The sequence below is a fragment of the Prionailurus viverrinus genome, chromosome D2 (assembly GCF_022837055.1).
Source record: "Prionailurus viverrinus isolate Anna chromosome D2, UM_Priviv_1.0, whole genome shotgun sequence".
Lineage (NCBI taxonomy): Eukaryota > Metazoa > Chordata > Mammalia > Carnivora > Felidae > Prionailurus > Prionailurus viverrinus.
Window position 1 is genome coordinate 33,887,402 of NC_062571.1, and position 21,398 is coordinate 33,908,799.

The 21,398-nt window shown below is 40.9% G+C and overlaps 1 protein-coding gene across 4 annotated transcripts in view; it reads left to right on the plus strand.

Annotated features, from left to right (window-relative positions):
- The first annotated feature begins 9,282 nt into the window (after nt 1–9,282).
- MCU (mitochondrial calcium uniporter) overlaps nt 9,283–21,398 on the plus strand; it is a 208,440-nt gene continuing 196,324 nt past the window's right edge. For 2 of the 4 annotated variants that reach the window (XM_047825916.1, XM_047825918.1), the window contains exon 1: nt 9,324–9,454. Coding sequence is in view for 1 of the 4 variants with exons in the window: in XM_047825917.1 (XP_047681873.1) it covers nt 9,308–9,454 (147 nt within the window). In the remaining 3 variants the exon portion in view is untranslated. Of the gene's footprint in view, nt 9,455–21,398 lie in introns of all 4 variants that reach the window. The other 2 variants (XM_047825917.1, XM_047825920.1) reach the window with 2 other exon arrangements.

The window sequence follows — 21,398 nt, forward strand, 5'->3', positions numbered from 1 at the left end:
CCACCTTGGGCTCTGCGCTGGCAGCATGGAGCCTGCTTGGAATTCTCTCTCTCCCTCTCTCTCTCTCTGTCCTTCCCCCACTCACATTGTGTCTGTCTCTCTCCAAATAAATACATAAACTTAAAAAAATACTTCAGATTTTTTTTAATACAAGGAGATATTTGGGCACAATGTAGTTACAATTAACACACTTGGAATTTTGTATAAGCCAAAGTCTGTCTTATTTATTGAGATGCTTTAGGGAGCTATTATTTGTGATGACCATGTGCTAAAGTTTTATTTGCCAAGATGGATCAAAAATTGGGAATTACCATTCTAAATAATGCATTCCGGGGGTGCCTGGATGGCTCAGTCGGTTAAACATCTGACTCTCGATTTTGGCCCAGGTCATGTTCTCACAGTTTGTGAGTTTCAGCCCCAAGTTGGGCTCTGTGCTGACAGTGTGAAAGCCTGCTTGGAATTCTTTCTCTCTTTCTCCCTACCCCACTTGTGATCTCTCTCTCTCTCTCTCTCTCTCTCAAAATAAGTAAATAAATTTAAAAAGCATAAAAAAAAGAATGCATTCTGGAAACTAGGGTTTTACGTTTCAAAGTTGGCCTGCTTACTATTAACCTATATGTAAAATTTGATTTAACAAGATTCATTCATTTCCCAGGTCTGTTTCTGGGAGAAGGATTCATGATTGCAAACAGGGAATTATTGTCTATGTTTATATATTTCCACCTTCCAAAACATAAAATTGATAAGAAAGCAGCAAAGGTCCATTTTAAAAGAAAAATCAAATCTTTACAATCTTTTTTCAAATCCTCTTGAGTTCTGTATCATGGTAATTGTAATAATAACTATAAAATATCATGGGAAATAATCCAAATTAACTCAGGATTCTGAGTTAGGACCCTTCCACACACTATCCCAGGTTTATAATCTAGTAGTATTATGTGAAATTTTCCTCTTCTTAATAATGCTCATGTTTTGTTTGAATAGTTAATAGATCTGATTGCTTCAGGATCTTAAAGTAGTAGCATCTACAGGTGCTATAAATCTTGCTTAAATTTTAACAAGTCTATTAATTTTTTTTTAACGTTTATTTACTATTGAAAGACAGAGAGAGACAGAGCGTGAACAGGGGAGGGACAGAGAGAGAGGGAGACACAGAATCTGAAGCAGGCCCCAGGCTCTGAGCCATCAGCACAGAGCCCGACGCAGGGCTCAAACTCACAAACCGCAAGATCATGACCTGAGCCGAAGCCGGATGCTCAACCGACTGAGCCACCCAGGCGCCCCTTAACAAGTCTATTAAATGAGTTACTCTGATGTTGGAAAAGCCAAAGGGCCCTGTTTCAATCTAATAGGTACGTCTTAGAATAGCAAGGCATGAAGGAAGGAATGCAATGTCTTCTCACCATTCTCTGAGATTGAAGTTCTCTTTGTACTCTAGGCAATGAACTAGTTAGAAACTATTTACATAGAATTGTACCCTACTGTACAATGACAGCAAAAAACTAAAATTTCTTCATATGTCTTCTTGCTAATTTTGTTGGGTGGGGTGAGTTATTACATTGGTAGTATGTTTTAAAGTTATGTTATATTGAGACTCCGAGGTAACTCAAAGGATCTTTCAGTAATTCTTTTGAATGCTCTATAAATGTTGGACTGCAAAGTTATGGGAAGAATTGATTCCATTTCAAGGTTAGGGTGAGCATTTTAGAAAAAGTAATACACGATGCAAAAAAATGTGAATTTTGGAAAGTTTTCTCATAGTATATATTGTCCGACACATAAGAGGCAGTCAGTATATTTTTCTTGACTGATCAAATGAATGTACAAAAGATTATCCTCATTCAGGTCTTGTCCCCTCCTCTTATCCTAACTCCCAATTAATAGTAATTATTTTCTGAGTCTCTACCCAAATTTTAGATAATTTTGCTCCCACGTTTTGGCAGCTGGAATGGCTTTTAAAGTGCCTAATTAAGAATGATTTGTTAATAATTATTATCTCTTTGAATAGTTTTCTTCCCCTTTTCACTCTTTTAAGTTGTTTTTTCACTTTCCAAGTCTCATGCTGGTTTTTTATTTCTTAGGCTAGCTTTTATTAAATAAAAGAGAACAAAGCTCTTTTTCTCTCTGCCTTTTAATAAATGTGACCCTTTCTGTCATTCTTTCCTTGATCCTTTCCAAATCAGCAGTGGTTGCCATACGTGACGGCTGAGAGATGAGATGCCAAGTGCAATGGCTAAATTTAAAGAGCAGCATTCGCACCTGTTGTTAACTGGCAATGACCAGTCTCACGCCCACAGCTTCCTCCACCCTCTGCCTCCTACCAAGTGCAACCCAGAGCCCAGTCTTTATGCGTTCACATATAAATAAGTACTGATGAAGATTATATACATGATATCAAAGTGGAGAATGAATATACCATTGGACACTAAATTTGTTTAGTTTCAGAGGAGCTGAAATTTGGGCAACACTCAGTGTAATATAAAGATGAATCTGAGCTTGAAATAGGTAAACTAATGCTAGGTATTTGATGAATTTTTGAAGACTTTTAATGGACTGTCTCACCCCAGAATAAATTTTTTATTTTTAATTTGAGAGAGAGAGAATGGGGAAGAGGGACAGGAGGGGGAGAGAGAGAATCTTAAGCAGGCTCTATGCTCAGTGTAGAGCCCAACATGCAGCCCAATGTGGGGCCTGAGCCCATGATTCAGGGATCATAACCCGAGCTGAAATCAAGAGTCGGACACTAAACTAAGCCACCCAGGTGCCCCACCCCAGAATAATTTATTTAGACCCGCCATACTTTGTGAAATTATTTTGGCTATCAGCATTGGGAGACTCCTGTAAATTTAAAGGTTGTGTAAAAGAGGCAATCCAAAAAGTACTTATTATCATCTAAATAGATAGCTTAAATTAGTTTGCCAGGTTGGCAACACTAACCTGGAAAAGTTCTGTAAGAGAAATATAGTAACATTAATAACTTTGATACAAATTACACTTAGAAGATGACAGAAGGAACTGTGGCCCAGCCAAGGAGATGAGTCTAATCAAATAGGTCTGATAACCAAGGGGGTGTGGCAGACCTCAACTGTCAAATCAGCTTGCAGCAGGTACCAAAGTACCATGATACAAGGTCAAACAATAAATTACGAGAGTTTAATTTTACTTGGACATTTAATCTCAGAGGAGGCAAAGTTGGCCTTCAAAAGAGTAGAACAGGTGGCTTACAGGGACAGTGGGAGCAGAGTTGGAGGTTGGAAGGTCAGGGCATATTCAGGATTTAGGTAGTAAATACCTGGAGATTGCTGAAAGAGGGGAGCACTTTACCAATCTGGAATTTTGTTAGAATTTGGTCTTGTCAAAGAATGTTCTTGTGATTTGGGGGGCACTTTTAGATATTCTGGAATGGTGTTCAACTCCATAAGAATGTGTGCCAAATTCCTATGCTGAATTCCTCTAGAGGCGTTGTTTATTTGAGTGCAAAGTTTGTGTCCTGCCTCTTTGAATCACTTCAGATAGAGGAAAAAGACTTCCCGGCTCCAAAGGTCTAGTAAATAGCAAAGGCTGGAGGAAGCCACAGCCAATACAACACAAAAAGGACACCATTAATATTTGCTGCCAACCTCTCAGATCTTGAGAAACATGAACAAAGACGGTCCTATTTGAACAAACCCTGCCCTTCTCAACTTGGTGTTTTCCTGGTGTTCTGCTCTCGAAAAAAATTTTTTTTATTTTAGTTTTTAAATTTACATCCAAGTTAGCATATAGTGCAAAAATGATTTCAGGAGTAGATTCCTTAATGCCCCTTACCCATTGATTTTTTATGATTTTTGCTTCCCTTCCCTTATGTTCATCTGTTTATATCTTAAAGTCCTCATAGCAGTGAAGTCATATGATGTTTGTCTTTCTCGCACTAATTTTGCTTAGCATAATACCCTTTAGTTCTATCCACGTAGTTGCAAACGGCAAGATTTCATTCTTTTTGATTGCCAAGTAATACTCCATTGTGTGTGTCCCTTCAAAACAGCATACCTATATCCCTTGCATAAATACCTAGTAGTGCGATTGCTGAGTTGTAGGGTAGTTCTATATTTAATTTTTGAGGAACCTCCATACTGTTTCCCAGAGTGGCTGCACCAGTCTGTATTCCCACCAGCAGTGCAAAAGAGATCCTCTTTCTCCGCATCCTCGCCAACATCTGTTGTTGCCTGAGTTGTTAATGTTAGCCATTCTGACAGGTGTGAGGTGGTATCTCATTGTGGTTTTGATTTGTATTTGCCTGATGATGAGTGATGTTGAGCATTTTTTCATGTGTCGGTTGGCCATCTGGATGTCTTCTTTGGAGAAGTGTCTATTCATGTCTCTTGCCCAGTACTTCACTGGATTGTTTGTGTTTTGGGTGTGGAGTTTGAGAAGTTCCTTACAGATTTTAGATACTAACCCTTTATCTGATATGTCGTTTGCAAATATCTTCTCCCATTCTGTTGTTGCCTTTTAGTTTTGCTGATTATTTCTTTTGCTGTGTAGAAGTTTTAATTTTGATGAGGTCCCAGTAGTTCATTTTGGCTTTTGTTTCCCTTGCCTCCAGAGACATGTTGAGTAAGAAGTTGCCATGGCCAAAATCAAAGAGGTTTTTGCTTGCTTTCTCCTTGAGAATTTAATGGCTTCCTGTCTTATATTTAGGTCGTTCATCCATTCTGAGTTTATTTTTGTGTATGGTGTAAGAAAGTGGTCCAGGTTCATTCTTCTGCATGTCGCTGTCCAGTTTTCCCAGCACTACTTGCTGAAGAGACTGTCTTTATTCCACTGGATATTCTTTCCTGCTTTGTCAAAGATTAGTTGGCCATACATGTGTGGGTCCGTTTCTGGGTTCTCTATTCTGTTCCATTGATCTGAGTGCCTGTTTTTGTGCCAGTACCATACTGTCTTGATGATTACAGCTTTGTAATACAGCTTGAAGTCTGGGATTGTGATGCCTCCTGCTTTGGTTTTCTTTTTCAAGATTGCTTTGGCTATTCGGGGTCTTTTCTGGTTCCATACAAATTTTAGGATGGTTTGTTCTAGCTCTGTGAAGAATGCTGGTGTTATTTTGATAGGTATTGCACTGAATATGTTTGAAATTTTTTTAATGTTTATTTTTGAGAGAGAGAGAGACCCAGAGTGCGAGTGAGGGAGGGCAGAGAGAGAGAGAGAGAATCAGAATCTGAAACAGGCTCCAGGCTCTGAGCTGTCAGCACAGAGTCCAACGTGGGGCTTCAACTCACGAACCGTGAGATCATGACTTGAGCCGAAGTCAGATGCGTAACCCACTGAGCCATCCAGGTGCCCCATGCTCTTGACAGAAGAAAACTTGTAGATTGGATGTTCCTGATCTGAAAGAATATTCGATTATAGGGTCACTGAATTACAAAATGAATATGGAGTCAGTCATTCTTTGAAGGTCAGGGTCTGAGGCTCTGGCTACACAAAAATTTTAAGAGATCATATGTAAGTATACCTATGTAAATTATGTATGTAAAATATGTTCATAATCCAGTGTAAGGTTGCAGTCTATATTAGAGTAAGAGGGATGGGAATATTGGGGGGGAGAAAAGTAAAGGGATTAAAAAGTAGGAAGGAAAAAAATGTGTGTTCAGTTTGGCGAAGTGAGACTAACTGTAGATATAGATGGGAAAAGAGATGTGGTGGGGTTTACGAGTAGTTCAGCCCTTCTCAGCTATGCTCACTAGAAATATTTCTGAACCAGCAAAGCTTAAAAAAGAAAAGTTTACAGAAACTAAGAAGTCATGGGAAAGTGAGTGGTAATGATGGAGAGATGACTGCAGATGGGTAGGTGTGGAGAAACAGGAATAATGACATCTGGGAAAATAGTGAACCCCAAATAGCCAGAAAACAGACCTAGGCTGTGATAAATATTTGAAGGTAAAACCCTTTTCTTTTGCTCTCCTTCACAGACTTTTTTTCTGTCCATTAAGAATTGCTCATCTTGGGGCGCCTGGGTGGCGCAGTCGGTTAAGCGTCCGACTTCAGCCAGGTCACGATCTCGCGGTCCGTGAGTTCGAGCCCCGCGTCAGGCTCTGGGCTGATGGCTCGGAGCCTGGAGCCTGTTTCCGATTCTGTGTCTCCCTCTCTCTCTGCCCCTCCCCCGTTCATGCTCTGTCTCTCTCTGTCCCAAAAATAAATAAACGTTGAAAAAAAAAATTAAAAAAAAAAAAAAAGAATTGCTCATCTTACTTGCATATATAATTCACACCATCTGTGAACCATGAAACACAGCCCCCAGACCTCTAAGCAGATCCCTGTCATGGTTTCTTGCTCATGCAATGAACTGTGTGCAATCACCTATCCTGGCTATTTTGGAATGCTTTTAAGCAAATACTCCATTGAGTTGAGTCATAATTGGGAGCTGACTTCAGTGTACGTTTTGTAGGGAGCCTAGTTAGGGTTTCATGCTCCAGGAAATCTGTTCTGATTAGTTTTAGCTAAAAAAAGATCAACCTGTTTTAAGGACTGGCACAGAAAAGAACTCTGTAGCCATATAGGTTTCAGTGACCATGTTTTTATAATGGTAAAAATGACATGCAGATGAGAAAATGTTGAACCATTTGAAAGGGTAGCTATCCCTGCAAAAGTCCCCAGAGTTGACATGTTTCTTATTTATTTTTCTAGAAGTCAATATGTACCTGAATTATATAAAATAATAACTTTTAAAAGGCTCATTTGTACTGCATTATTACTTCTTTATAGATGGGACAATTCATTTTGTTAATGGCTACATAATATTCTGTTTTGGGGTTCGTCTCTAATTTATTAACCAATTCCCTATTGGAAAACATTTAGGTTTTCTTAAATTTTTTAATTCTCAAAAGTTACAATGTTTTTAAGTTTTCTGTGTGTGTGTGTGTGTGTGTGTGTGTGTGGTTACTTTCCCATCTTTAAAAATAATTTTTTTTTAATCTTTATTTCTTTTTGAGAGAGAGACAGAGTGTAAGCAGGGGAGGAGCAGAGAGAGAGAGGGAGACAAAGAATCCAAAGCAGGCTCCAGACCCTGAGCTGTCAGCACAGAGCCTGATGCGGGGCTCAAACTCACGAACCATGAGATCATGACCTGAGTCGAAGTCAGACGCTCAACCGACTGAGCCACCCAGATGCCCCTACTTTACCATCTTTTATAAAAGTATTATAAAGGTGATCAGCATAGCAGGTACTGCATGAATTAACTGTTTCCTGTCATATGTCATTTCTCTTCGTATATAATTTATTATTTATTTATTTTCTAGGTATGTGGATGCTTTCTGTTGCACTATCTACACTTTCTTGTTATGGGGCCTGGCCAACCAGCTAATGTGAGGTATATCCTTTGCAGCTATGGAGAAGAGATAGCTGAAGAGTGAAGAGATAGTGAAGAGATAATTGATGTTTGTTTCATTTCTAGCTCCGGATTATTAGAACTCGGTTCAGTCAGTGGATCCGCAGATTACACAGCCTACTGGGGGTGCATCAGTGGTTTCATCTTGGTAGATAAAAGATAACCTCTTTTGGTAAATAAGAAGAAAGCTTTTGGTAGCCCCTCTAGTTTCAGGTTTGTGCAGTTAAATAATCTATTTATTGTGGTTCTTTTGCAAATGCACAGGACTAAGTTTCAGAACATTCTACCTAGGATGCGTATCTAATTTCTATACTTGGAAAAATAGGAGAAAGACAATTCCCATAGAACTTCTCAGAGTATAAGATAGACATGAAGGGGCAATCCTGATTCGTAGCCAGATATGGCAAAGTCACAGAAAATAGCAACAAAACTAAAATCCATGGTTCTCCTTCCTAGTAAGAAGGAGGAAATGGCACAGCTGGGTAAATACATAATATGCAGATGGGATAAATATAGATGGGCCGAAAATGACTGTGAGTGAAGTTGTTCCAGGAATGTCACAGATTTCCAACGAGAGGGATTAGTGTGTGCAGCTGTTGAATGGGGGGCTAATCTCATTCTCGAGCTCTCGGGTTCCACTGTTGGGCAATAAATGCCTTTTGGGTGAGTGGTGTGATAGTCTCACCTGGAGAAGCCAATCATTTTACTGTTCCAGAGTGGGGTGGAAGGATTAAACAGACCAAAAACTCCACTTCATTATTTAGCAGTTCTTGGCCAAACAAGTACTACTTCAGTTAAACTTTAAAAAAATATTATTAGAACAAGTGATATAATAAAATTGTGTGTGGTGTATTTTTGTTTGTTTGTTTCAGCTTGATCACCTAAGGCTACACTATAAAGATGTTTCCCAAAATTGAGAGCAATACTTTTCATCTGCTTACCAAACTGCTTTCGTGCTTCAGATTTAAAAAAAAATGTGAGGACCAACCAGCTGATAACAACAGATAGTAAGGAAATCTTCTAAGGAAATATTTATTTCACAGTCTTTAATGAGTTTTCATTATGATCTTGCTTCTTGGGGAAATAAATATTTTTTAAGAGAAAGTGATAAACAATTATTCCAAAGTTTATCCTAATGGCTAGTTTAGCTAAATTCATTGAAGTAACCTTTACATGACTTTTATTACATTACCAACATGTTCTGTTTTCATAGTTTAGTAAGTGCACACAGGGTCAAAGATAGTAAGAAAATGGAGACTATTGCTTCTGGAGAGTGTAAGAGTATCAGTCTGAAAGATGCTGTAAAAATGAATTGAGTATTTGAAATGTACATAGATCTGTTAATTCACTCTGATGGCATGTACTCATTCTGGGACTTTGATATCCTAATCATTCTACCTCTCCTATACTATGCCACACATCACGGTCATTAGATCACCCTATGATGTAGGGTTAATTCCAGCATATCCAAATACCATCAGTATGAATGGTAACTCTGGGCGTGTCATTGAGCGTTCCAGCATCCTTAGTTTAATGATTATTTATCTGGTACATATTTTGCCAACTTAGAACACTCACGAAGTACAAAGCTTAGCACAAAGATCCGTTTCCCCAGTTACGTTTATCATAGCTTTATCCTTGGTGAAGATTAGCCAAATCGAATATGCCATCTCTACTGCTGCTCTTCTGAGGGGCTCGGATGCCAATTACCGGTTCCTTAGAATTTGCCCGTAATTGACTAGGTCCCACAATAGGTAACTCTGGAGGTGACAGGCAGCCTCAAGTGTGGTTCTCCCGCCTGTCGATTGGGCCTTGCAGGAAGCCCCGCCTCACCAACTCAGCCAAGGGCGGCAATTGGTCCAGCGCGGGTGAGTGGCGGGCCTTAGCTCCGCCCCGGCCGTCCGCTGCGCTGCCTGGGTCGGCGCCGTTTCCAGTTGAGAGATGGCGGCCGCCGCAGGTAGATCGCTCCTGCTGCTCCTCTCCTCCCGGGGCGGCGGCGGGGGCGTCGGCGGCTGCGGAGCGCTGACTGCCGGCTGCTTCCCCGGGCTGGGCGTCAGCCGCCACCGGCAGCAGCAGCACCACCGGACGGTGAGCGAGCGCGCCCCGAGGCTCCGGGGAGGGCGGGGCGGCGCTGGCGTGTGGGAGCCGCTGGCGGGCAGGCCGCCGGGGCAGCGGGCGAGTTCCCTCAACTCGCTGCCGCTCCCGAGCTTGCCGGGCACCGAGGAGCCGCCGTGCCCTTCAGGCGCCTGCGGCGGCGACCAGGAAGGGAGGGAGGGCGGAGGAAGCCGAGTGGAGGAGGAGGAGGGGCGATGGCGGGGATGTTCCCGCAGGACCCGGGGCACCAGGGCGGGGAAGGGACTTGAACCCTTCTCTGACTCGCACCCGATCTCGGTCCCTCCCTCTTTTTTTTTTTTTTTTTTTTTTTTTAAACAACTCTGCCCCACCGCTCGCGAACTGAGCCCCGTGCAAGTTGTCCCCTTTCCCTCCTCCTCCGGGCGGGTCGGGGTGTCCTGAGTTGCCGCGGCTGCCTGGTGTATGTGTCAGGAGAGTGGCAGTGCCAGCCATGCTTCTGGGAACTGTCTCGGGAGAGCAGCCCAGGACCCCAGCGGGACCGCTCCCTCGTCCTCTCTCGGCCCTTCGGGAACGGGCAAGAAAGGATAATCAAACTTTATCCCCCTCTGTGACTTCCTCCATGTGTGGGCACGGGAAACAGCCCCCTCGCGAAGGATGCTGCATTGCTTCAGGAGGCAAGCTCCATCCTGAGATTCTTAAAGGTCCTCGGTGGTCCTTTTGGAGGGCTGGTTTAGCAGCTTGCTCACGCGTGCCTGAAGAAGGAAGGATGGGCAGCAGGCGGAGGGGACGTGGGTATGGCAAGTTGTTCACAGAGGCAGGGATTTGGTGGTTGAATTAACCAGTTATTGCTGGATTTCATTGGCTGGCAACGAAGGAGAGTTTCTATTTGAACAGCCTTGGGGTGTGTTTGTGAGTGATTGTCATTTCTTTTTTCAGTTACAAGAGATCAACTTGGCGTGGAGTTCTTGACCTAACAAGTCAGTGGGTTCTCTTTGCTTGGACTTTCCCAGCCCATTTGTGTTGGTCTTCGGCCAAGTGAGAAAGTGTAGGTTTTGTTTCCTAGAGCTAAGTTGTATAGTGTGCTAATGAGAGAATCACTGCAGACAGCCTGCTAGAAGAAACTAGTACCTTGAGATCTCAGCACGTACATCCACCTGTGTTAATACATCCACCTGTCTTCTTGTGATCACTTAGCTCTTGAGAGGAAACTGAACTGGAGGTTTTCAGAGAGGATACCCCAAGACTGATGACAACATAAAATCAAGGGTCTGAAAGAGCTATGAAAAGAACTAATGCTCTGGAAATGCAAGATGATATTGTTATTATTAGTCATACGTATGGATCCTGTCTTCATTCTTGTGAAGAAAATTGTACTTCATATTTGGCATGCTGACATATTGCTTTGCTGAAGCTTTTGGGTGAGAGCCGAGCTTTTCCACAGTTCAGTTTAGAATTGCATGTTTCATAGCCTCCGTTTATGTGTTTTGTTTTCCTAAAAACATGAAGCCACCCAAAAATCTGATTGCATTCCCCTCTCCCTCAAACTATTTAAAGACTTCTCAAGTTGTCTTTATCCCTGTATTTTGCTAATACGTCTTTTGACTTTGCACAGTTTGTTTTTAAGGCTATTTGGGTGTGGTATTCATTTAGCATTTTTAAATTTGTGCCTTGTATATTTTTCACTATGCGAATCTGTCAGGCTGTGAGTGCCTTCCTTGTGTGGGTACTTCATGAAAGTGTTCTTCTGTGCTATTCTGGGGTGGGTAAAAGTGATGTGCTGAATTTGTAACTGAAAGCACAGTTAAAGTGAAGTGTTATTTCTGAAGGGCTGAAGTGTTATCATGGGAATGTTGACTTGTAAATGAACTTAGAATTGTATGCTTTTGAAAAAAATTGTGTCTGATGATTTAAAATATGTAAACAGGATTTTTTCTTTTTCTACGATTGCTCTGAAGCCACCCTGTATATAGCTGTCTCCATCTGTTATTCTATGATCTCTCACAAGACTCACTTTGAAAGGTATCTCTTGGAGATTTGTTTAACTCTTGACATTTTATGCCTGAAATTGAGGCCCAGAAAAGGGGAGAAACTTGGCCAGGATTGCACAGCTAACAGGCAACAGTTTCAGGACCCACCCCAGATATTCTGACCCCGTTCTTGTGTTCTTCTCATTATCAGGTGCCATTGCTCCTTCATAATCTTTCTCCTCCTTTATAAAACTGACTATCGTTAGGAAAGTATTGGTGTTTTAAAATCCCATGAATGGGAATGCTCCTGTAAGTGGATGTTGTTTGAGGCCAAATGTATTAGGCAAATATGGGAGCAAACAGCTTGCTCTTGTAAAGGTCCCTGAGAGACACTAAGGTTGAATCTTGCCTAGGAGACATCCTGTGCATGTGCAGCAGATGGCACTCTGCGTTGGACGACATCACAAGCCCAGCTTGTGCCACTTTTGTTCTGCTGTAGTAGGTACAGTAAATTAGAGCCAGGGGGACATAACCGGTTATGGTGCTGGTTAATTTTTTTGCTTGAGAGGCATGTGTTCAAAATCTTTTCCAAGTTTACAGGAGGAGTCCAAAACAATACAGTTCAGCTCATTGGCAGATGTGGTTGTGAAGTTACGAAACATAACTTGTCCCCTCCCCACTTTCTTTATTAAAAGATCACCCAACTAAGTAAATAGAAATAAGAATGCAGGGGCTTATTCAATATTTTTAGCACCATCTAGTGTAGTTTTTCATTTTCCATGTGAAGAGCCCGTTACTGCTCCCAGCTTGTGGTTGCAACTTAAGACTGATGTAAAATGTTTGTCGCATGCCTTTCTGTGTGGTTAGTGAAGGTGGTTGCTATTTTCAAGGATGGCTCTTTGAGGGGGAACTGCCTTTCATTGTGAGCTGGGTAATTCCTTTGCTAAATCAAATGGTCTCACCTCTGATTATGAAAGCCTGACTGTTGACATTTCCTAGTGGTCAGTGGCTATGCTGAATTACTAAATCTCTTGCTTAAGTCTGTCATTGGACTGTTACTGTTTGTGACTGTCCCTCTCACTTTTACACATTATAGTTCTTTAGTGGTCACAACATTTCTGTTTAACCTGATAGTTTTAGCAGAGGTTATATTACTAGACACAGAAGCAAGTTGCAATTCTTTAATTGGGTTTCCCAGAGACATCCCAGCACAAATATTCCACTGCGCTTAAGCCAGTGTTCCGAGTATCTATACTAAATGTTTATGCAGTTCTTGCAGCTGAATTTCGGTCTTAATCACTTCTCTAACCTCTAAGGTCCATTTCAGGTTAGAGACTGTGACCTATGACTCCTCTTTGAATCTAACCTCCTCACTTTACAGATGAGGAGACACGCCTAATGGGAACTGAGGGAAGTGACTTATTAGGTTATGTTTGTGGTTAATGACATCTGAGATGTCTTTAAATGGAGGTGGATTCAAGAAGTCCTAGTCAGAATCTTAATTTGTGTGATTCCTGGCTCTTAATCCCTTTCTGTTGTTCTCTTCTGCCTTGTCTAAGTTCTGATAGGATTTATTGTTAGCTAGTTTAATTATTAGCAGGACACAGATTGACACTGACTTATCTTGTTACCTAAATATTTCATTTGTGGGTGCCTTATCTTATGGGTGGGCGGGCAGTATTGCCTTTTTGTCTCTCATAGACTCCAGCGCAGTGCTAGGTATATAGGTGACACTCAGATGAGCATTAATTGAATATGCACCCTTTTGTCTGCTTGCAGGTACAATGAAAAGATGTGCTCATTACCACGCCCCCCATCCCCCAGTTTGACTTTTCTAATGGCCTGTTGCCTAGGTAGCCACATTTGGGTAATTGCTTTAACTTTGGTATTGCCAGTACTGTCTTTGATTGTATATTACACTTCTTTATGGTAGACTGATGCACAGAGTTGGTACCTTTCGATGAGTTCTACAGTGATACTTGCTTTCTGCCCAAAGCCCAGCAAAAGTGTGATTAATACCCAGATTATTATGCTTTATGGAACTCTACTCCAAGAGGAAATCTAAATAGAGAATGCAGCATCAGGAATGGTGTATGTCAAAGAGAACAACAAACTGAATGTACATCGTTTTTGGTTTTGGGGCTGCCTTGTGTTTGAAATCCAGAGTGGTTATGGTCTTCTGCAATAGCACCTCATTGATACCATTGTCTGGTTTTTTGTTTTTTTTTTTTTAAATGTTTATTATTTTGAGAGAGAGAGGAAGAGAGAGAATCCCAAGCAGACTCCACACTCAGTGCTGAGCCTGACATAGCTCAGTCACATGACTGGGAGATCATTTGACCTGGGCCAATATCAAGAGTCAGAGACTTAACTGACTGAGCCACCCAGGTGCCCCGCCCCCATTAATACCATTATCTGAATAACTGCAGAGATGTTGCTTTCATTTCTTTTTTATATCCTAGTTTGTGTCTCTATGGGTTTTCTTAAAAAATTCTGGTTTATGTGTGTGCTTAAGGACAAGACTATGGGCTTTTTTTTTTTTTTTTTTTTAAGAGAGAGAGAGAGAGAGAGAGAGAGAGAGAGAATGCATGCAAATGGGGGAGAGACAGAGGGAGAGAGGAACAGAAGATCTGAAGCGGGTTCTGTGCTGAGAGCAGCAAACCTGATGCGGGGCTCGAATTCATGAACTGCAAGATCATGACCTGAGCCAAAGTCTGACGCTCAACCAACTGAGCCATCCAGGTGTCCCAGGACAAGACTACCTTTTAAGATCTTGAGATAGCCACCTAACATAACGGAATCCTCTATTCTTTATTTCACTAATTAATACTGTACCATGACTCATGGATATTTTAGAATTACTGGAATAACATGTTATTAGGAAAACTAAGATGTTACCATGGAGGACATGTACTAAAAAGAATCATAGACTTCAGAGCTCAAAAAGACCATAGATTAAAGCAATAATGCAAGAGTGGTGAAATGGTTTTTTCTTTAGTAGCCCAGCAAGTTACTACAGAGCTGAAAATGGTTCCCCCATCTGCTGGCTTTCTCAATCAGTTCTTTTCCTATGAAATTGCAGGAACGTATGTTTCATTTAAAAGACAATTAAGCCGAGGTTCCTTTTAAAAAGTGAATTAGGGGGCGCCTGGGTGGCGCAGTCGGTTGAGCGTCCGACTTCAGCCAGGTCACGATCTCACGGTCTGTGAGTTCGAGCCCCACGTCGGGCTCTGGGCTGATGGCTCAGAGCCTGGAGCCTGTTTCCGATTCTGTGTCTCCCTCTCTCTCTGCCCCTCCCCCGTTCATGCTCTGTCTCTCTCTGTCCCAAAAATAAATAAACATTAAAAAAAAAAAAAAAAAAAAAAAAGTGAATTAGGAGGGGTGCCTGGCTGATTATGTCAGTAGAGCATCTGACTCTTGATCCCAGGTAGAACATTTGACTCTTGCTTGATTCCAGTTCAAACTCCCTATTGGGCGTGGAGCCTACTTTAAAAAAAAAAAAAAAAAAATGAATTGGGGAGAGAAAAAAAATCAAAAAATGAAAAGTGAGTTGAGACCCTTTCTTTCAGTAAGTGCTTAAACTCAAGCCCAGTCCTGAATAATTATTTCCTGATTTAGGTCAAGCTTGATGATATGTGTTAAAAAACCTGTCCTCTGCAGGTTGAACACAAAAAGAGAAACAATCCATTTAATTATTTCACTGCAGTTTGTTAAATGCTTGCAGTGAGACAGCCTGTGTAACATGAAAGTTGACTTCAAGCAAAGTAATTTTAATGAGTTTAGTGAATTATTGACCCATAAACTGTATATGGGCTTGAATCTTTTATTTTGATCAAAATATAACTTGGTAGATTACACCACCAACTGGGTCTAGTAGCATGCTGAAACTGAACTTTTTCTAATGCAGTTCTGGAAAAAATGGGAAATATGACATTGCATTTTGACATCTCTTGAAAAGAAGAGTCCTTTTCAAAGGTTCTTTAAGGACATTGGCAACATTTATTAATCAAAAGGGGGTTATTTACCTTTTATACTTTGTTACTAAAGTTTTCAGTCTTTACTATTGTCTATTTTATTGTTTGGGGAACACTTGTAAAAATCACCAGAGAATTGCTGAGAATCCATATGTGTATGAGGCCATCCAGGGGACAGTCTCCCACGTATAGTCTTGAACTGTACTGCCTTATGGATTACAAGATCCTTTAAACTTCTTTTTTGCCTTCACCTTTTTTGTAATACCTATAATAAGTGGTGTTACAGGATATTTAAGAATATTAATATCTGCTTTAAACTTTAGAGAAAGTTAACGTGACTGATAATTTGTCAAATAACTGGAGAGGAAGTAGGTTAATGTGAACTACCTGACCTGTAGGTAGAGGGGTAGAATAGAGAAGAAAGCATCTGAGGGCATTGTGTTACCTCATTTAATTCTCACTATAGTCCTGTGAGAGGCATGATTATCCCAGGTTTATAGATGAGGAAATTGAGGATGAGATAGGTTCATTTCTTCCTAAGTGTCATAAACTGTTGTTTTTTTTTTTAATTTTTTTTTTCAACGTTTATTTATTTTTGGGACAGAGAGAGACAGAGCATGAACGGGGGAGGGGCAGAGAGAGGGAGACACAGAATCGGAAACAGGCTCCAGGCTCTGAGCCATCAGCCCAGAGCCCGACGCGGGGCTCGAACTCACGGACCGCGAGATCGTGATCTGGCTGAAGTCGGACGCTTAACCGACTACGCCACCCAGGCGCCCCAAAGTGTCATAAACTGTTTTAATGCTAGGGATGCAAAGATGGACTAGACAGATGTTTTGGAGCTGGGATTTATGCCTAGGTCTGGCTGGGTGTCTGTGTAGGGCCCCCTTCCCTTTCATCTTGTCCTTCAGCTGTGTTTCTTTCTCAAGCATCTACTGCAGTTTTCTTCCAAGAGATCTTACCATCTTTTCTGGCAACATTTAAGTCTCTTTCTCTACCCTCACCTCCAGGTCTTAGCTATTAAGGGTCTAAGGTATTGCTTCCTTAGGATATTTGTAATTTAGCTAAGGATTCTGGAAAGTCCCAGCCATTGTTGAGCATTGCTTCTATATCAGACACTTTTATAACTCTTCGGGCAAAATACTACTCCCATTGTACAGATGAGAAAATGAAGACCTAGTAAGGGTAAGTAACCAGGAGTCATTCAGAAAATATCTGATGAACTGCTGTTTGTAAGATGCTGTGCTGGGAAAGAGTGATGTCTCTGAGGTGGTCCTGAGAGGTCACAGTTTGGCTAGGAGACACCGACAAACAAGACTGTAAGTGGCTATGCTCCCCGCCGGCCCGGAGGTTCAGTGGGAGCGTTTAGCTGGAGAAGGCTTCACAGGGGAGGCCTCACTTAAGCTGAAATAGGATGAAATATGATGTGTGGGGACTGGAAGGGTATAGTCCAGTCTAGGCAGCAGCAACATCTGACATGACTGTATGAGGAAGGAAGATGTATTTGAGAAACGGCCAGTAGTTTGTAAGAACTGGAGTGTGAGCAAGAACAACCAGAGATTAGGCTGGGCAGTGATAGCGATACCACTAATAATTAACATTTATCAAGTGTACCACGTGTCACACGTGTCACATAGGTAATCTCACTTAATTCTTGTGGCACCCTATGGGTAGATGTTGTTCCTACCCTCGTTTTATAATGAAGCCGAGTTACCTCAGCTCGGTTGATTTGCCCAGGATCACAGCTGGTAAGTGACACTCAGCTAGTAAATGACTTACTCAGGATCATGCAGCGGCGACTGGTATTTCTGGCAAGGAAATGCAAGTGGTCTGGCTCCAGAGCCTGTCTCTTAACTACTGTGCTATGGTGAGGGAATCAGACTGTGAAGGGACTTGTGAAGGAATTGGATTTTATTATGTAGGTCAGTGGTTTTTTTTAAACTCAACCCACAGTAGAAATATTTTATATCATCACCCAGAATGTGCACGTGTGCATAAAAGTAGGAAAAGTTTCATGAAACAATATTTTTACTATGTATGAGGCATACATAGTTTCTATGCTATTTTGTTAAAGAAATACTGGTTGGGACCCACTTAAATTGATTCTACAGTTTAAGCCACAGTTTGGAAAAATACTGCTAGTCAATAGGTGAGCATCTGAAGAATTTCAATTAGGTGAATCACATGATCAGGTTTGTGCTTTTTTTGGAAGGTTCGCTACAATGGCAGCAGTGTGAAGGCCGGATTTGAAAGGATGGGACCAGAAAGCCAAGAGGCCAATAAGGGGTATCTTAATGAACCAGGCAAAAGATGCCTGAATAAGGACAGTATCATTGGGGATAGAGAAAGGGAATAGAGAGAAGGCAGATTTAGGAAGTAGAATTGTTAGAACTTGGTGATTGGACATAGACTATCACTCAGCCAGTACCAAGTAGAAAGGCAGTTCAATTCAAGGGCTGTCTGATGCTATTAATACTCAGGCCCTGAAACTTTATTTCTGGACCTTTTCTGTGTGTTTCTTTTTACAGTCATGTTAAATATACTTCTTTGTTGTCTTTTCTGTGCCTCTTCTTTTGTATATAAAAATGTGCTGACCTGGTTTAATGATTTTAAAATGTATGTATCAAATCCAATGCCTACCTTATCCCATGTTCCTGCCTCCCCTCCCCCACACCATCAGAATCTGAAAGATTTGCACACAGTGTGGAAGGAGTTCACCAAGTGTGATGAGCACTCAGCAAAACTTCTTTGAGAGTGTGTGTTCTGTGTATGACACTCTTCCAAAGCAGAAACTCTTCACGTTACCTTAATTAATTAGAGGAATGTTTTTGAGTAATTTCCTTTGACTTTGTTCTCTTTAACTTTCCAGTTTTGTAATATTTGTTTACCTTTAGGGAATACTGAGCATTGTATGTATGATGGTCTTTTATCTTTAAAACAAACAAATAAAAACCTAGTCATTCCTAGGCATGAAACCTTTTCTTCGTAAAATGTTAGCAACCTCCATTCTTACATTAGAAGCGAAGACAGGAGTTGTGCTTCTGCCATCCGTTTCTCAAGAGGAGTATAAAAATAAAAACATGTAATAATTGAGAACAAGTTATATGGAGTGATTCTCTGTATTTTAATTGACTAGGTACCTTACTGGATTGCTTTATTCGGAAAGCACATATTCTTTGGTCTTCTAGGTATTATAATACAGAGGTAAGTATTTATTTGATAACTATGACAAGTCTTTAGACCCGTTACAATATCTGCTTCACCAGAAGAGATTGTATATGTCACGTTGTTGGTGAGCCTTTGGAAAACTATGGGACTAAAGGATTGTTATACCATCATAGAATTTTTAATTAGTTTTCTGAGATAGTTAAATAAGAGATGGAAATGGTGTGTGTGTGTGTGTGTGTGTGTGTGTGTGTGTGTGTGTTTCAGTCACCAAAATAAAAGTAAGTCACTGTACTTGAAGAGGGTTAGGTGCCAAGTGATACAATAGAGGTAGGAGTGTGGGTTTTGTTCATTTCTCTTCTGTTAACTTGCTGTTTGACCCTGGGCAGGTGACCTCTTTGGTCTTAATGTTTTGGCCAATTAAATAAGGATGCTTGATCAAATGAGCCTAAGGGGCTTTCTAAGACATATGTCACTTTCATATAATACTTTATAAGTAATTTTTATATTTTTCCTTTGGGGAGCTTGTATAAAATCATAAACTCAAGTATAATGTATTTGCTTATTCTCACCAGGGTCAACGGCTTGAAGTGAAGAAAAATCCCTTCCATTTCCTTTTCAGGACAGTTTGTATAATTACTTCTGACATCTTGATGGACAATTTACTCTGCATTCCTCTTAAACAAGTCATTCTGCCTTTAGTCCCATCCTTCTCTTTTGTCTTCTTTTTCCATCCAAATTGCTGAGGGTGTGGGGGAAGAGGTGAACATGTGGTGGGGAATCCAGAGAGTTGGAGAGACAGGGGAAGGAAAAAAGCAGTTAATGTTGGAATGCTGAGGTAAGACAGACTGTTCTAATAATCTGTTAATTCTGAGTCGTGATCTGCCAGGCTGAAACAGAAAATGTTTCTGTTTTCCTTTGTAATGACACTACAGGAATCCTGAGTGTGGAAACCTCAGGTGATTAGTTGCCCACAGTAGTCTATTCTCCCAAACTCTGTGAGCTGAGCCTAGTGTAGTCAAGAACAGAGACACTCAGCCAGTGTTGAATAAATGAGTCAGTGAGTTGAAAAGTCCTAGAGACCATTGTCTAAATCCTTCAACCCTGTGGATAATGCAGCTGTAGATTCTCTTGTTCTCCATGCCGAGATAATATAGTGATGAGACTCATAGAAATACGAAGAAGAAATTACTTTTCTTTGATTCAGGCAGCAGCAGATCATTTTAAAAGGGTTCACAGATTATGCTGAAACAAGCAGGACTATGGAAAATACTAAGTAAAATAGTGATAGAAAAATATTGTAGTGCTATTGTCTTATAAGTAATTTAAGAAATTGACACACGCATCTGCCTGGCAAGTATTTGGAGGAAGTAGAGGAGTGGAGGGAAGGGTGAAGGGCTGGGCACTGCAGAAGAGAGCTTGAAAGGAACTATTTGAAAGAGGTGCTGCCAACTCTAGATTCCCTGCATGTATATATTTCCAAAGATGACAGATTTTTGGAGGTGTTTATTTTGGAACTAATCTTCTGTATTTCCATTCTGCCCCCACTGTATCCTGTATCTTGCACTGCCAGAATTCTGCTAGCTGCCATGAAGCAGGGCTGTGGCAAGTGGCCAAGTGTGATAAAACCTATTTTTTTCATTTTAAAACAGAGTATGGATATAAGAATACTTTATGAAGTATTTAAGGATAGATTGAATGGAGTAGGAGAAATAGTAAAAACCTAATGAGAAGATTGAAAGTTTTTTATTTGTGTTTGCTAGAATTTATATTTGTTTGGTAAACAGAAGAATACCAGCTTATGTCTGTCTCTGTCGCTTTCTTCTTTCTTGCCCCTCTTTCTCTGACCTTTTAATGCTGGTGTTAGAATAGATAGGAAAAATGGGTTTTCTGATCATGAAGAGATGGTAGTGATTTTTTAATTTTTAGTTTTTGAGGGAATCCCAAGGGTATGCTCTGTGTGAATGTCTCATTACATGTATGCATGTGAGAAATTGTTTTATTTTTTTCGTTTTTGTTTTAAACCCTCCCCTACCATGAATTTTTTTCTTTTTTTATTTCCAGCTCTGACTTAAGCTTCAAAACAAAATGTTATCTAAACATTGTTGAGGTGGTGAAGCAATCGTGGTCTAACATATTACAGAATTTTAGAATGTTCATTTATGAGAAAATTAAACTGCAGTCAGTATTTTCTTTAATTTTATTTTTTTTTAATGTTTATTTTTTTTTTTTAATTTTTTTTTTTCAACGTTTATTTATTTTTGGGACAGAGAGAGACAGAGCATGAATGGGGGAGGGGCAGAGAGAGAGGGAGACACAGAATCGGAAACAGGCTCCAGGCTCTGAGCCATCAGCCCAGAGCCTGACGCGGGGCTCGAACTCACGGACGGCGAGATCGTGACCTGGCTGAAGTCGGACGCTTAACCGACTGTGCCACCCAGGCGCCCCTTTTTTTTTTTTTTTTTTTTTAAATTTTTTTTTTTTCAACGTTTATTTATTTTTGGGACAGAGAGAGACAGAGCATGAACGGGGGAGGGGCAGAGAGAGAGGGAGACACAGAATCGGAAACATAATGTTTATTTTTGAGAGAGAGAGAGACAGAGAGAGAGAGAGACAGAGCATCAGCAGGGGAGGAGCAGAGAGAGAGGGAGACCTGAAGCAGGCTCCAGGCTCTGAGCTGTCATCACAGAGCACGATGTTGGGCTCAAACTCCTGAACTGTGAGATCAAGACCTGAGCTGAGGTCGGACGTTTAACCAACTGAGCCACCCAGGTGCCCCAGTGTTTTCTTTAATTTTAGTATCTCATTCTGCATTGACATTTGATTCAGAATAAAATCAAGTTCCTACCTTGG